This window comes from Leucopleurus acutus (assembly GCF_964270905.1).
Source record: "Leucopleurus acutus genome assembly, chromosome: 2".
NCBI lineage: Eukaryota > Metazoa > Chordata > Mammalia > Artiodactyla > Delphinidae > Leucopleurus > Leucopleurus acutus.
The window spans coordinates 65574510-65589320 of record NC_139143.1 but is presented as its reverse complement, the minus strand read 5'-3'; the positions used below and the strand labels follow the sequence as shown (position 1 = coordinate 65589320).

The window sequence follows — 14811 nt, the reverse complement described above, 5'->3', positions numbered from 1 at the left end:
AGTTCTATTAAAAAAAATGTTTTCGGGGGCTTCCCTGGTGGCGTAGTGGTTGAGAGTCCGCCTGCCGACTCTCAAGGTTTCGTGCCCCGGTGGTTTCGTGCCCCGGTCCGGGAGGATCCCACATGCCGCGGAGCGGCTGGGCCCGTGAGCCACGGCCGCTGAGCCTGCGCGTCCGGAGCCTGTGCTCCACAACGGGAGAGGCTGCAACAGTGAGAGGCCCGCGCACCGCAAAAAAAAAAAAAAAAAACAGGTGGAAGTCAAGGTGGGTAGAGTATTAAGAGGACAAATTTGCCAATCCCATGGGATAAATAGCTAGTTTCTAATGGGTATTGATTTCCAAGGAGCAGGGTAGAGATATGGCAGTAAGTTCCCTGCACCTTGGCATGGGTGATGATCATCACCACTCCTCATCCTTGTTCCAAAGGGAAAGGCAAGTGGAGAAACGAGAAAGGGGAAAGTGCTGGGCACAGAGTAGCATTGAACACATATTTGTGACTGAACAAATAATTGAATACAAGACTGCATGACGGAGTTGGTGCGGAGTTTGTCTCGGCACGCGTGGCCGCGCTGGGATGGAGTCCTCCTCGTCTTCCTCCGCAGCGGGTTTGGGCTCGGTCGACCCGCAGCTGCAGCATTTCATCGAGGTGGAGACTCAGAAGCAGCGCTTCCAGCAGCTGGTGCACCAGATGACGGAACTTTGTTGGGAAAAGTGCATGGACAAGCCTGGGCCAAAGTTGGACAGTCGGGCTGAGGCCTGTTTTGTGAACTGCGTTGAGCGCTTCATTGATACAAGCCAATTCATCTTGAATCGACTGGAACAGACCCAGAAATCCAAGCCAGTCTTCTCAGAAAGCCTTTCTGACTGACCTGAGTATTACCTCTTTGGAAAAGGAAGAACTGAGCATCTTTGATCATCCTGGCAGAGTTGTTGTCTGGGAGAACAAGAAAAAAGCAAGAAGTCACTTCATGAAGCTAACTAGTTGATAAAGTGGCAGAGCTAAAGGAGCATGTAATGTTAAGAAGTTTGAGTTTTATGTTGCAATCAATGGATAGCTGTTGGAGAATTTTAAAGTGGAATAATATAATATTTGTACTTGTTTCATGACAAAAGTACTACCTGCATGTTTTAAAACTTTCAAACAATATAGAATTGCTTACGATAAATGAAAGTCCTCCCCTTACCCTCATATATGCATTTAGAAAGATCATTTTCACAGCTATATGGTAGTTGATTAAGACTAGGAGAATAGTAAGGGTATTTTGTTAGTTCAGGCAAGAGACTGTGGAGGATTGAATTCAGACAGTGGAAGTGGGGATGGACAGGAGGGGACATGTTAGGAATATGAGGGAGCTGTGAGAGAAATCTGGAGTAAAATGGAGAGGGAGTAAGACATTATAGGGAAAGAGGTAGGGGATAGAATAATGTGCCAGTGAGACCATGCCTTGGGACTCAAAGGGCAGCAGAAGTGACTGGGAAGAGAGGGAGATAACACAACTGATAACGTTGAACAGGCTTCAGAGAGGAAGTTACACAAATGGCCATCCCCATGGGTAACCCCTGGAATTTATTGCTGCCCTCCAATTTGAGGAACATAAGCATATCACCAAAGTCAAAAGATTACTCACAATGTTCTATAAACTTTTCTAACTTTGTTTCTAACTTTTCATGGGAAAAGTTAGAAACAAGCCAAGAGGAAAAAAAAGATAAAATATTATTTGAGTTTTAACACTGTATTCTGATGAAGCAAGGAGGAATGAGTAGAAAGACAAAAAGGAAAAAAAGTGGGGAGGCAGGGAGTCAGCAGTACAGTCATCCCTACAGGGGGATTGGTTCCAGGACATCCCCCCCACCCCTGCAGATACCAAAATATGCAGGTGCTTGAGTCCCTTATATAAAATGTAGTATTTGCATATAACTTACATCCTGCTGTATGTATATTTTAAATCACCTCTAGATTACATATAATGCCCAATACAATATAATGTAAGTGCCATGTAAATAGTTGCCAGAGTTCAGGAAATTAAAAGTTTTGCTCTTTGGAAAAAAAAAAAAGACTGCATGACAAGTAGAAGTACCATCTCAGGATACTTGTTTTTATGAGGGTTAAACAAGATAATGCAACAAATGTGAAGCACTTGCTCTATGTCAGGTTTGGGCTAAAATACAAAGTTGGGTCCAAACAAAGACTATTAATTAAGAGGAGAAAGTAAGGTTGAGAAATGAGAAAGTGTATGCAGCAAGGAATTGATGGGCCAGAGAAAGGTCTGGTATTTTAGAGGATATGAAAGATAATGAGCAGAGAATAAAATCAGCAACAGGGTTCAGGCATTAAAAAAAAAAATTCACATGATGCTGGTATTAGCAGAACAACCCAGCTCTATGAGATAATTCTCTCACTATACTCCATCTTACTAAACTTACACTACTGAGCTCAACTTGGGCCCCATAGTTAGGATAGGCATTGAGAACATGTAAATGCTCCAAGGGAGAGTGGCCAGTGAGCTGGGTCAGCTCGATGTGCATGTGACAAGTGCGCTTCCACCTCTTGGCTATTGTGAATAATGCTGCTATGAACGTGGGTGTACACAGACCAGTTCAAGTTCCTGCTTTCAATTCTTTTGGGTACATTCCAAGAAGTAGAATTGCTAGATCATATGCTAATTCTGTTTTTAATTTTTTGAGGAAATGCCGTAATATTTTCCATAGTTGCTGTACCAATTTACGTTCCCAACAACAGTGCACAATGTTTCCTTGCCAATACTTGTTATTTTCTCTTTTTTGATAGTAACCATCCTAATAGGAGTAGGCTGGTGTCTCATTGGGGTTTTGGTTTTCATTTCCCTAATGGTTATTGACGTTGACCCTGTTATGTTTTATAACTAATAAAATATATATATATATATTTTTAAACTAAATTTATTTATTTATTTATTTTTGGCTGTGTTGGGTCTTCATTACTGTGCTTTCTCTAGTTGTGCTTTCTCTAGCTGGGGCTACTCTTCGTTGCGGTGCACGGGCTTCTCCTTGTGGTTGCTTCTCTTGTTGTGGAGCACGGGGTCTATGCATGCGGGCTTCAGTAGTTGTGGCACGCAGGCTCAGTAGTTGTGGCTCTCGGGCTCTAGAGCGCAGGCTCAGTAGTTGTGGCACACAGGCTTAGTTGCTGTGCGGCATGTGGGATCTTCCTGGACCAGGGTTCGAACCCGTGTCCCCTGCATTGGCAGGCGGATTCTTAACCACTGTGCCACCAGGGAAGCCTGAGCTGGGCAGAAACTTAATCTGAGTTTATGAAATCTCTTTGCAAGGAGATGTTGATCACCTGTTGCCCATCACTCTTGACTGTGGAAATAGAGAAAAAAGACTTACTGAAGGTTTCAGAGATTTATTCATAAAGGAAAACCGCCTAGCACAAGGTGATGCAGCTTGATGTAAAGGATCCAGTGGTTGGTTTCACGCTGGATTTCAGCTTTGGCTGTCACGCATCACCTGTGCAAGTACCGGGTTAATTGTTAAATCTCTCTCTGTGCCTTGATCGGCCAGGCAGGGCAGTAGGGGCAGATCCTGAGATGAGCCAGCGTTGTGTTGTAGGGCACTTGCCTTGTCTGAGGCGCTTGCATGGCTTTCAAGCAAGAGTGAAGGAAGAAAGGGAGCTTTATCTGTCAACAAGGGGGGTTGGGCCATTTCTGCAGGCCCAGAAAGTTTGGGGATCTGAGGATTCAACCTTCTCAAGTGCATCCAGGCAAGTATTCCCATCTCAAGTCTCTAGGTCCTATTCCTTCTCTACCAGGACACTTCTTTGGTATAGACCTGCCTAGGCTAAGGAGTCATCCTTCTTTGAAGTTCTGCCAACTCTTATGGTTAAGTCCTGGGCCTGGTCTCCAGCTCTCTGTTCTTTAGGCTCAGGAAATGAAGGTCTCTTTAAATACTTCCAAGGAGACTCCGATTCTCACATTTTGCTTTAAATTAATGATTGATTGCCCTGCACCTGTCGTTTTCCTTTTCAAAGCTATGGAGGGTTTTTGGCAGTAGGCACTCTATTCCAAAGTCCTTATAAATACTCCGTTCCTCTCAAATGCCAGAGATATTACATGAATTTATGCATCCCCTCTACTTGTATCACTCCCTCTCCACCAGAGGGGAACATTTTAGCAATTGCACTGCTACTGCATGTCAGGAACTATCAATACCCCACCTACCACCAGTGATGAGATCCGTATTGCCCTCCAATCAGTGGGTGATCTAATTCCAGAATCTCATCCTTAGAACTTGTTTTCTAGGACCACTCCTGGTACCAGCCATTTTAATTGGGTCCCTTAGAAACAGTTGGGCCCAGGGATTCAGGCCCATTTGTTTTGCTGAGGGAGTGCTTTTCAGGAGAAAATCTGCACCATGATAAGGGATGCAGGATAAGGAAAGCTAAGCAAGGATGTAGTTCTGGGTAAAGTCTAGTCTCCGCTGAGCCAAGAGGGTGTGTGTGTGTGTGTGTGTGTAGCTCTGAAGCATATATCACAACATAAATTTTCTCACCTTCAGACACAGAGTCAGCCTTCCGAACCCCAGTATGAGTCAGTCATTGGCTCCAGGGTACCCTTAGGGATAGGGCATAACCTCCAGGTGAGGCAGTGCCCAGTGGCTGAGGGCAGTTCTCCCAGAGAAGGGGGCAACTATGAGCCATTAGCAGCTACCATTTACAATAGCTGAGGAATGGGATCTGGGCATCAGATGTACTTTCCACCCTACTTTTGGATGGTGACCGGTATGGACTATATCACTAGGACGCTTTGCCATCTACTTTCTAGTTGGGTTAAAAAAAAACTGGGAGCCTTAGCACTGGATACACAGAAAATGGAATGAGGTCAAGGTATTTATGCACTTGGCTTCCTCCCTGTAAGATCATCTTAGGCTGGCTACATCCCTTGACCAAGTCAAGACAGCCCTGTCCCTGTGACTTTTTACTTCCAGGTTCCTTCCGGGTAAACTCTCCCTTCCCTCATCCCTTCAAACTTGGGTGTTGCCCTACCCCTTCTAGTTCCTTTAAGCCCCATCCATATTTTGTCAACAATCTCTTTGTTAAACGTTCCTTGAATTATTTTGAGTGTGTTGTGACCTGTGGAGACTAATGCAGTATGCCACCATGACAGCAATTGATGGGATCAGGAAGATAAAAAGTTTGCTTTTTACTCAAGTACACAGAGCATCTATCCAAGGTTTTTGAGTAGAAGAGTGAAATAATCTGATTTTTTTTGAACTTTCAATTTTCTCTTAGTTGCCTGTAGCATGTAGGTTTTCCAGTAATTCTTTTCAAGAAAAGAGACAAGAATGTTATATTTTCTGAACCCTCATATTTCTGAGTATGCATGTGTGTTTGTGGTTTTCATGCATAAGTGATAACTGGCTGGGTATTAAAATTCTTGAGTCAACAGTTCTAGCCTCCCAACTGTGTAGATGCCTTTCTAGGATTCTAGAATTTAGTGTAAGAGAAGACAGAGATGAGCTTTATTTTTGCTTCCTTGTAGGTATCCCATTGTTCCTGCCTCAATACTTACAGGATTTTCCCCTTAAACTTATGGTTGTATACTCTGCCACAGGGTATCTTAATGTGTCTTTTCTTATATTTGACAAAACCTGTATGTCCTACAGGACGTTTTAAAGTTTTTCTGATTGATTGATTTGATGATGGCTTCTGCTCCACTCTTTTTGGATTTATTACACAGGAATATTATGTAATTATTAGAAATCTTATTCTTTTTTCCTCTCCATTTACATTTTTGGTCTTTTTCCTCTGTGTTCTGTGCCAGCTTTTTTGGCCTCTCTTCCATTCCTCTGATTTTCTTCAGTCAATTCTGCTCCTTACTGCTTCAGTGAAGGGTTTGATAACTGCATTGGAATTTGTTTCCTGGCACTCCTTGCTTATTTAACTTGCTCCCCTTTTAGCTGATCTAACTGTCTTTATAACTCCTTAACTGTTTTATCTGTGACTTTCTGAATTACGGAGGCCATGATGCCGAGGTACTCTAAAAATGTAGTTCTTGTAGTACATCATTTTAAAAATTATGGTTGTCTTTTGCTTCAGGATAATTGACTCATTCATTCATCTATTGTAGTGAGTACCTTGGGATACATCAGAACAAAAGAGACAAAAATCTCTCTTCTCGTGAAGCTTACATTTGGATGAAAAGAGAAAGACAATAAACAAAAGGCATAATTAATTAGATAACTACAGAATGTTAGAAAGGCTAAATGTTCTGGGAAAATAGAGATGTTAGTAAGAGGATTAGATAGTGCACTCGGGGAGACTTCATTGAGAAGATGAAATTTGATCAAAGACTTGAAAGATGCCTGGGAATTGTTCATGCAGCTCTCTGAGGAAGAGCTTTTCAGATAGGCACACAGCAAGTGCAAGACTGTTAAGACAGGAGCATGCCTGGTGTGTCTGAGGAATAGTGAGGAGGCCAGTGAGGCTGCAGCACGGTGAATAAAGGAAAGAAGACAGGCAAAGAGGTCAGAAAGGTAACCTGGGGATACATCCTGAGAGTTTTTGATTTTTACCCTGAAGGGTTTTGACTCTTACCCTAAAGAAGATAAAAAGTCTTTGGACAGCTTTTTTTTTTTTTTTTTTCGGTATGCGGGTCTCTCACTGTTGTGGCCTCTTCCGTTGCGGAGCACAGGCTCCGGACGCGCAGGCTCAGCGGCCATGGCTCACGGGCCCAGGCACTCCGTGGCATGTGGGATCTTCCCGGACCGGGGCACAAACTCGTGTCCCCTGCATCGGCAGGCGGACTCTCAACCACTGTGCCACCAGGGAAGCCCTTGTTGGACAGCTTTGAGCAAAGGCATGATCTGATTACATTTTGAAAGAATCTTTTCCACCATTCTATTGAGAACAAGTTAAGGGGAGAAAAGGAAAAGTAGAATATGGAGAACAGTTAGAAAACCATTGCAGTATTCCAGGTGAGAGGCGACGGTAGCTAAGGACCAGATGGTCACAGTGGAGGTAATAGGACTGGTCAGATTTCAGATATATTTTATAGGTAGAACTAGAAGGATTTTCTGACAAATGTGAGTTGTGAAAGAAATTAAGGAGTCAATATAACTCCATGATTTGGGGGCTAAGCAATTGGAGGGATTCCGTTGTCATCAACTGAGATGGGAGAAAATGCTTGTGGAGTAAGTCTGGGGGAGCAGATTGGAATTTTGTTTTAGATGTGTTAAATTTGAAATGAAGAATAATGAAAATGTCACATTGAATATTTATTTACTTTTCATTGAAATATAGTTGATTTACAACATATTAGTTTCAGGTGTACAACATAGTGATTCAAAATTTTTATAGATTACATTACATTAAAAGTTATTTTAAAATATTGGCTATATTCCTTGTGTTGTACAATATATCCTGGTACCTTATTTTATACATGGTAGTTTGTACCTCTTAATTTCCTACCCTATCTGTCCTTACCGCATTCCCTCTCCCCACTGATAACCACTAGTTTGTCTTTATATCTGTGAGTCTGTCTTCCTTTATTATTTGTTTTGCGGTACGCGGGCCTCTCACTGTTGTGGCCTTTCCCGTTGAGGAGCACAGGCTCCGGACGCACAGGCTCAGTGGCCATGGCTCACGGGCCCAGCCACCCCACGGCATGTGGGATCTTCCCGGACCGGGGCACAAACCTGTGTCCCCTGTATCGGCAGGCGGACTCTCAACCACTGTGCCACCAGGGAAGCCCCGTCTTCCTTTTTTGTTACATTCACTAGTTTGTTGTATTTTTTAGATTCCACATATAAGAATATCATACAGTGTTTGTCTTTCTCTGTCTGGCTTATTTCACTTAGCATAATGCTGTCCAGGTCCATCTATGTTGTTGCAAATGGGAGAATTTCTTTTTATGGCTGAGTAGTATTCCATTGTATATACATCACATCATCTTTATTCATTCATCTGTTGATGGATACTTAGGTTGTTTTCATATCTTAGTTATTGTAAATAATGCTGCTATGAACATTGGGGTGCATGTATCTTTTCAAATTAGTGTTTTTCTTTTCTTTGGATATATGCCCAGGAGCAGAATTACTGGATAACATGGTAGTTCTATTTTTAGTTTTTTGAGAAACCTCCATACTGTTTTCCCTAGTGACTGTACCAATTTACATTCTAACCAGCAGTGTACGAGGGTTCCGTTTTCTCCACATCCTCTCCAACATTTGTTATTTGTTGTCATTTTGATAGCCATTCTGACAGGTATGAGGTAATAGCTCATTTTGTTTTGATTTGCATTTCTCGGATTAGCGATGTTGAGCATCTTTTCATGTGCCTGTTGGTCATCTGTATGTCTTCTTTGGAAAAATGTCTATTCAGGTCTTCTACTCATTTTGTAATCAGATTGTTTGCTTTTTGACATTGAGTTATATGAGCTATATATATATATATGTGTGTGTGTGTGTGTGTGTGTGTGTGTGTGTGTATGTATATATATATAATTTATTTTTCATGGAAAGGTATTTTATTTTAAATATAGCAGTGTGTACATGTCAATCCCAAACTCCCTCCCAATCTATTCCTCCCCCCACCCACGCTTCCTCCCTGGTAACCATAAGGTTGTTCTCTAAGTCTGTGAGTCTGTTTCTGTTTCATAAATAAGTTCATTTGTAGCATTTTTTAAAGATTCTGCATATAAGCAATATCATATGATATTTGTCTTTCTCTGTCTGACTTACTTCATTTAGTACGATAATCTCCAGGTCCATCCATGTTGCTGCAAATGACATATCATTCTTTTTAATGGCTGAGTAATATCCCATTGTATAGATGTACCAAATCTTCTTTATCCATTCATCTGTTGATGGATGTTTAGGTTGTTTCCATGTCTTGGCTATTGTAAACAGTGCTGCAGTGAACACTGGGGTGCATGTATCCTTTTGAACCATGTTTATTCTGGATATATGCCCAAGAGTGGGATTGCTGGATCATATGGTAGCTCTACTTTTAGTTTTTAAGGAACCTCCATACTGTTCTCCATAGTGGCTGTATCAATTTACATTCCCACCAACAGTGTAGGAGGGTTCCCTTTTCTCCACACCCTCTCCAGCATTTATTGTTTGCAGATTTTTTGATGATGGTCATTCTGACTGGTGTGAGGTGGTATCTCATTGTACTTCTAATTTGCATTTCTCTAATAGTTAGCAATGTTGAGCATCTTTTCATGTGCCTCTTGGCCATCTGTACGTCTTCTTTGGAGAAATGTCTCTTTAGGTCTTCTGCCAATTTTTTTTTAAATTTTTTTATATTGAGCTGAATAAGCTGTTTGTAAATTTTGGAGACTACTCCCTTGTCAGTTGCATCATTTGCAAATATTTTCACCCATTCTGTGGGTTGTCTTTTTGTTTTGTTTATGGTTTCCTTTGCTGTGCAAAAGCTTTGAGTTTAATTAGGTCCCATTTGTTTATTTTTGGGAGATGATCAAAAAAGATATTACTGCGTTTATGTCAAAGAGTATTCTGCCTATGTTTTCCTCTAAGAGTTTTATACTATCTGGTCTTACATTTAGGCCTTTAATCCATTTTGAGTTTATCTTTGTGTATGGTGTTAAAGAATGTTCTGATTTCATTTTTTTACATGTAGCTGTCCAGTTTTCCCAGCCACTTATCGAAGAGACTGTCCTTCCTCCATTTTATAGTCTTGCCTCCTTTGTCATAGATTAATTGGCCATAGGTGTGTGGGTTTATTTCTGGGCTTTCTATCCTGTACCATTGATCTATATTTCTGTTTTTGTGACAGTACTGTACTGTTTTGATGACTATAGCTTTGTAGTATAGTCTAAAGTCAGGGTGCCTGATTCCTCCAGCTCCATTTTTCTTTCTCAAGATTCCTTTGGCTATTCAGGGTCTTTTGTGTCAAAAATTTTTTGTTACAGTTCTGTGAAAAATGCCATTGGTAATTTGATAGTGATTACACTCAATCTGTAGATTGCCTTGGGAATATGGTCATTTTAACCATACTAATTCTTCCAATCCATGAACACGATACATCTTTCCAACTATCTGTGTCATCTTCAATTTATTTCATCATTGTCTTATAGTTTTCCAAGGAGGTTTTTACCTCCTTAGATTTATTCCTAGGTATGTTACTCTTTTTGATGTGATGGTAAATGGAATTATTTCTTAATTTCTTTCTAATAGTTTTTGTTAGTGTATAGAAATGTGACAGATTTTTATATGTTTATTTTGTATCCTTCAACTTTATTGAATTTATTGAGCTCTAGTAGTTTTTTGTGGCATCTTTAGGATTTCCTATGTATGGGGTCATGTCATCTGCAAACAGTGACAGTTTTACTTCTTCCTTTCCAGTTTGGATTCCTTTTATTTCTTCTCTGACTGCTGTGGCTAGGATTTCCAATACTATGTTGAATAAAAGTGGCAAGAGTGGGCATCCTTGTCTTGTTCCTGATCTTAGAAGAAATGCTTTCAGCTTTTCATAATTGACTGTAATGTCTGCTCTGGACTTATCATATATGGCCTTTATTATGTTGAGGTATGTTCCCTCTGTCCCACTTATTGAGAGTATAAAAACTCTTTATAATTTATGTTTATGATAAAACATAAATGGATGTTAATTTTGCAAAAAGCTTTTTTTGCATCTACTGAAATGATCACATGGTTTTTCTTCTTCAGTTTGTTAATGTGGTTTAGCACATTGATTTTGTGAATATTAAAAAATCCTTCAGATGTAGAGAACAAATGTATGGATACCAAGGGGGAAAGGTGGGGTGGTGGGATGAATTGGCAGATTGGGATTGACATATATATGCAATTGATACTATGTATAAAATAGATAACTAATGAGAACCTACTGTATAGCACAGGGAGCTCTACTTAATGCTCTGTGTTGACCTAAATGGGAAGGAAATCCAAAAAAGAGGGGATATATGTATACGTATTGCTGATTCACTTTGCTGTACAGTAGAAATTAATACAATATTTTAAAGCAACTATACTCCAATAAAAAATTTTTTAAAAAAAGAAGAAAAAATGGCCCATGGGGGAAAAAATTAAAAATAAATAAATAAATAAAATAAAAAATCCTGGCATCCCTGGGATAAATCCCACTTGATCATGGTTATGATCCTTTTAATATATTGTTGAATTTGGTTTGCTAATATTTGGTTGAGGATTCCTGAATCTATGTTCATGAGTGATATTGGCCTGAAATTGTGTGTGTGTGTGTGTGTGTGTGTGTGTGATATCTTTGTGTGGTTTTGGTATCAGGGTGATTCTGGCCTCAAAGAATGAGTTCAGAAGTTTTCCTTCTTCTGCAATTTTTTAAATAGTTTGAGAAGGATAGGTGTTAACTCTTTTCTAAATGTTTGGTAGAATTCAGCTGTGAAGCCGTCTGGGCCTGGACTTTTGCTTGTTGGGAATTTTAAAATTACTGATTCAATTTCATTACTGGTAATTGGTCTGTTCATATTTTCTATTTCTTCCTTGTTCAGTCTTGGGAGATTGTACCTTTCTAAGAATTTGTCCATTTCTTCTAGGTTGTCCATTTTACTGGCATATAATTGTTTGTAGTAATCTCTTATGATCCTTTTGTATTTCTGAAATATATGTTGTAACTTCTCCTTTTTCACTTCCAATTTTATTGATTTGGGCCCTCCCTCTTTTTTTCTTGATGAGTCTGGCTAAAGGTTTATCAATTTTATCTTTTCAAGGAACCAACTCTTAGTTTCTTTGATCTTTTCTATTGCTTTTTAAAATTTCTATTTCATTTATTTCTGCTCTGCTCTTTATGATTTCTTTCCTTCTACCAACTTTGGGTTTTGTTCTTGTTTTTCTAGTTCCTTTAGTTGTAAGGTTAGGTTTTTTACTTGAGGATTTTCTTGTTTCCTGAGGTACGCTTATATCACTATAAAATTCCCTCTTAGAACTGCTTTTGGCTGTGTCCCATAGGTTTTGAATCACTGTGTTGTTCTATTTACCTCCAGGTATTTTTAACTTTTCTTCAGTGATCCATTGGCTGTTTAGTAGAATATTGTTTAGCCTCCATGTGTTTGTGCTTTTTGCAGTTTTTATCTTGTAGTTGATTTCCAGTTTCATTGTGTTGTGATTGGTAAAGATGCTTGATATGATTTCAATTTTTAAAATTTACTAAGACTTGTTTTGTGGCCTAAGATATACTTTATCCTGCAGAATGTTCCATGTGCATTGAAAAGAATGTGTATTCTGCTGCTTTTGGATGCAGTATTCTCTCTATATATCTATTAAGTTCATTTAGTCTAATGTGTCATTTAAGACCAGTGTTTTCTTATTTTTCTGTCTAGATGATCTGTTCATTGATGTAAGTGGCGTGTTAAAGTCCCCTGCCATTACTGTGTTTTACTGTCAATTTCTCCCTTTATGTCTGTTAATATTTGCTTTATGTATTTAGGTGCTCCTATATTGAATGCATATATATTTACAATTGTTACATCTTTTTCTTGGATTGACCTTTGGTCATTATGTACTGTCCTTCTTTGTCTCTTGTTACAGTGTTTGTTTTAAAGTCTATCTTGTTTGGTATAAGTACTGCTACCTCAGCTTTCTTTTGATTTCCACTTGCATGGAATACCATTTTCCATCCCCTCACTTTCAGTCTGTGTCTTTAGATCAGAAATGAGTCTCTTGTAGGCAGCATATATATGGGTCTTGGTTTTTATTTTTCATCCATTCAGCCACTCTGTCTTTTGATTGGAGCATTTAGTCCCTTTCCATTTACAACAATTATTGATAGGTTTGTACTTATTGCCATTTTGTTAATTGTTTTGGGGTTGTTTTTCTAGTTATTTTTGTTCCTTTCTTTTGTTCTCTTCCCTTTTGATTTGATGACTATTTTTAGGGTTTATGTTTGGATTCCTTCTTCTTTCTTGCATGTGTATGTAGTATAGATTTTTGGTGTGTCATTACCATGAGGTTTATATATAGTAACCTATATATATGTGATTATTGTAAGTTGTTGAGATCTTAATTTCAAATGCATTTTAACAACCCTGCATTTTTATCCCCCTCCCCACCACGATTACTCTTTTTGACACCATATTTTACATCTTTTTGTTTTGTGTATCCCTTAACTACTCATTGTGGCCATAGATGATTTTACTAATTTTGTCTTTAACTTTCCTACTTAGCTTTGCACATGGTTGATTCACTACCTTTACTGTATATTTGCTTTTACCAAAGAGTTTTCTCCTTCTGTAATTTTCAGGTTTATAACTGTGGCCTTTTCTTTTCTGCTCAGAGAAGTCCCTTTAACATTTCTCATAAAGCTGAGCTCTTTTAGCTTTTGTTTGTCTGTAAAACCTTTGCTCTCTTTATCAAATCCAAATGAAAGCCTTGATGGGTAGAGTATTCTTAGTTGTAGGTTTTTCCCTTTCATCACTTTAAATATATCCTGCCACTCCCTTCTGACCTGCAGAGTTTCTGGTGAAAAGCCAGCTGATGGCCTAATAGGAGTTCCCTTGTATGTGACTTGTTGCTTTTCCCTTACTGCTTAATATTTTCTCTTTATATTTAATTTTGCCATTTTCATTACGATGTATCCTGGCATGATTCTCTTTGGGTTGATCCTTTTGGGACTCTGTGTTTCCTATACTTGGATGTCTGTTTCCTTTCCCAGGTTAGGGAAGTTTTCAGCTATTATGTCTTCAAATATGTTCTCTGCCCCTTTCTCTTCCTTCTCCTCTGGGATCCTTATAATGCAAATGTTAGTAAACTTGATGCTGTCTCAGAGGTCTCTTAAATTATTCTCATTTCTTTTTATTCTTTTCTTTTTCCTTTGTTAAGCTTCAGTGGTTTCCACTACTCTATCTTCCAGCCCACTGATCCATTTCTCTGTATCATCATCTAATCTGTTGATTCTGTCTAGTGTGTCTTTTACTTTGGATATTGTATTCTTCAGCTTTGCTTGGTTCTTCTTTATATCTTCTAAATCTCTGTTAAACTTCTTACTGTCTTCATCCATTCTTCTCCCAAGTTCTTTGATCATCTTTCCAATCAATAGCTTGAACTCTTTATCAGGTAGATTGCCTTTAAACTTCACTTAGTGCTTCTTCTGGGGTTTTATCTTCTTCCTTAGTTTGGAACATGTTCCTCTACTGCCTCATTTTGCCTAATTTGCTGTTATTTCTATGAGTTTGTATCACCTTGGATAAGTGGCCTTTTGTAGACGATGTCCTGTGCATTCCAGCAGTGCACTCCCCTCTGGTCACCAGAGCTGTATGCTCTGGAGGTGCCCCCTCTGTGGGCTCTATGGATCCTTCTGTTGTGGCGGGCTGACTACTGTGGGTGGTCTGGTAGGCATGGCTGGCTCCCAGTCCGGTAGGTTGCAGGCCCTACCTTGTGCAGAGGGTGCAGCTACTGGTTGGGCCGGGTCACATGGTGGCTGGCTGTGGAACCCTGGGTGGTGGGCAGGGCTAGTGCTGGCCTGCTGGTGGACAGAGCTGGGTTCTGAAGTAGGTAGTTGCAGGGCCAGGGTTCCTGGATCTAGTGTCATCCTGATGATGGTTGGGGCTGGTTCCTGACATGGCTAGGTGTGGGTTCTGGTGTGTCTCAAAGCTGGTACGGGCCCACTGGTGAGTAGGGCTGGATCCTGGGGCAGCTGGCTGAGGGGTCCAATGTGTCTTGGAACTGGTATTGGCCTGATGGTGGGTGGGGCTGTAGCCTGGGGAGTCCCCAGACTGGTGCTGGCCTGCTGGTGTGCGGGTTGGGTCCTGTCATGGCAGGCTGCAGGGCTGCGGTCATCCTGGGGCTGGTGTTCACCTGCTGGTCAGTAGGGCTAGGGCCCA

General features: G+C 40.1%; 1 protein-coding gene and 1 long non-coding RNA gene across 2 annotated transcripts in view; both read left to right on the top strand.

Moving 5' to 3' along the window:
* LOC309958612 overlaps positions 1–14811 on the top strand; it is a 32973-nt gene that overhangs the window by 12882 nt on the left and 5280 nt on the right. The gene's annotated exons all lie outside the window — the stretch shown is intronic.
* LOC309979118 (mitochondrial import inner membrane translocase subunit Tim8 A) lies at positions 555–1639 on the top strand. The gene has a single exon (XM_082865742.1). The coding sequence runs from the start codon at positions 573–575 to the stop codon at positions 864–866; it is 294 nt and encodes a 97-aa protein (XP_082721868.1). The 5' UTR covers positions 555–572; the 3' UTR covers positions 867–1639.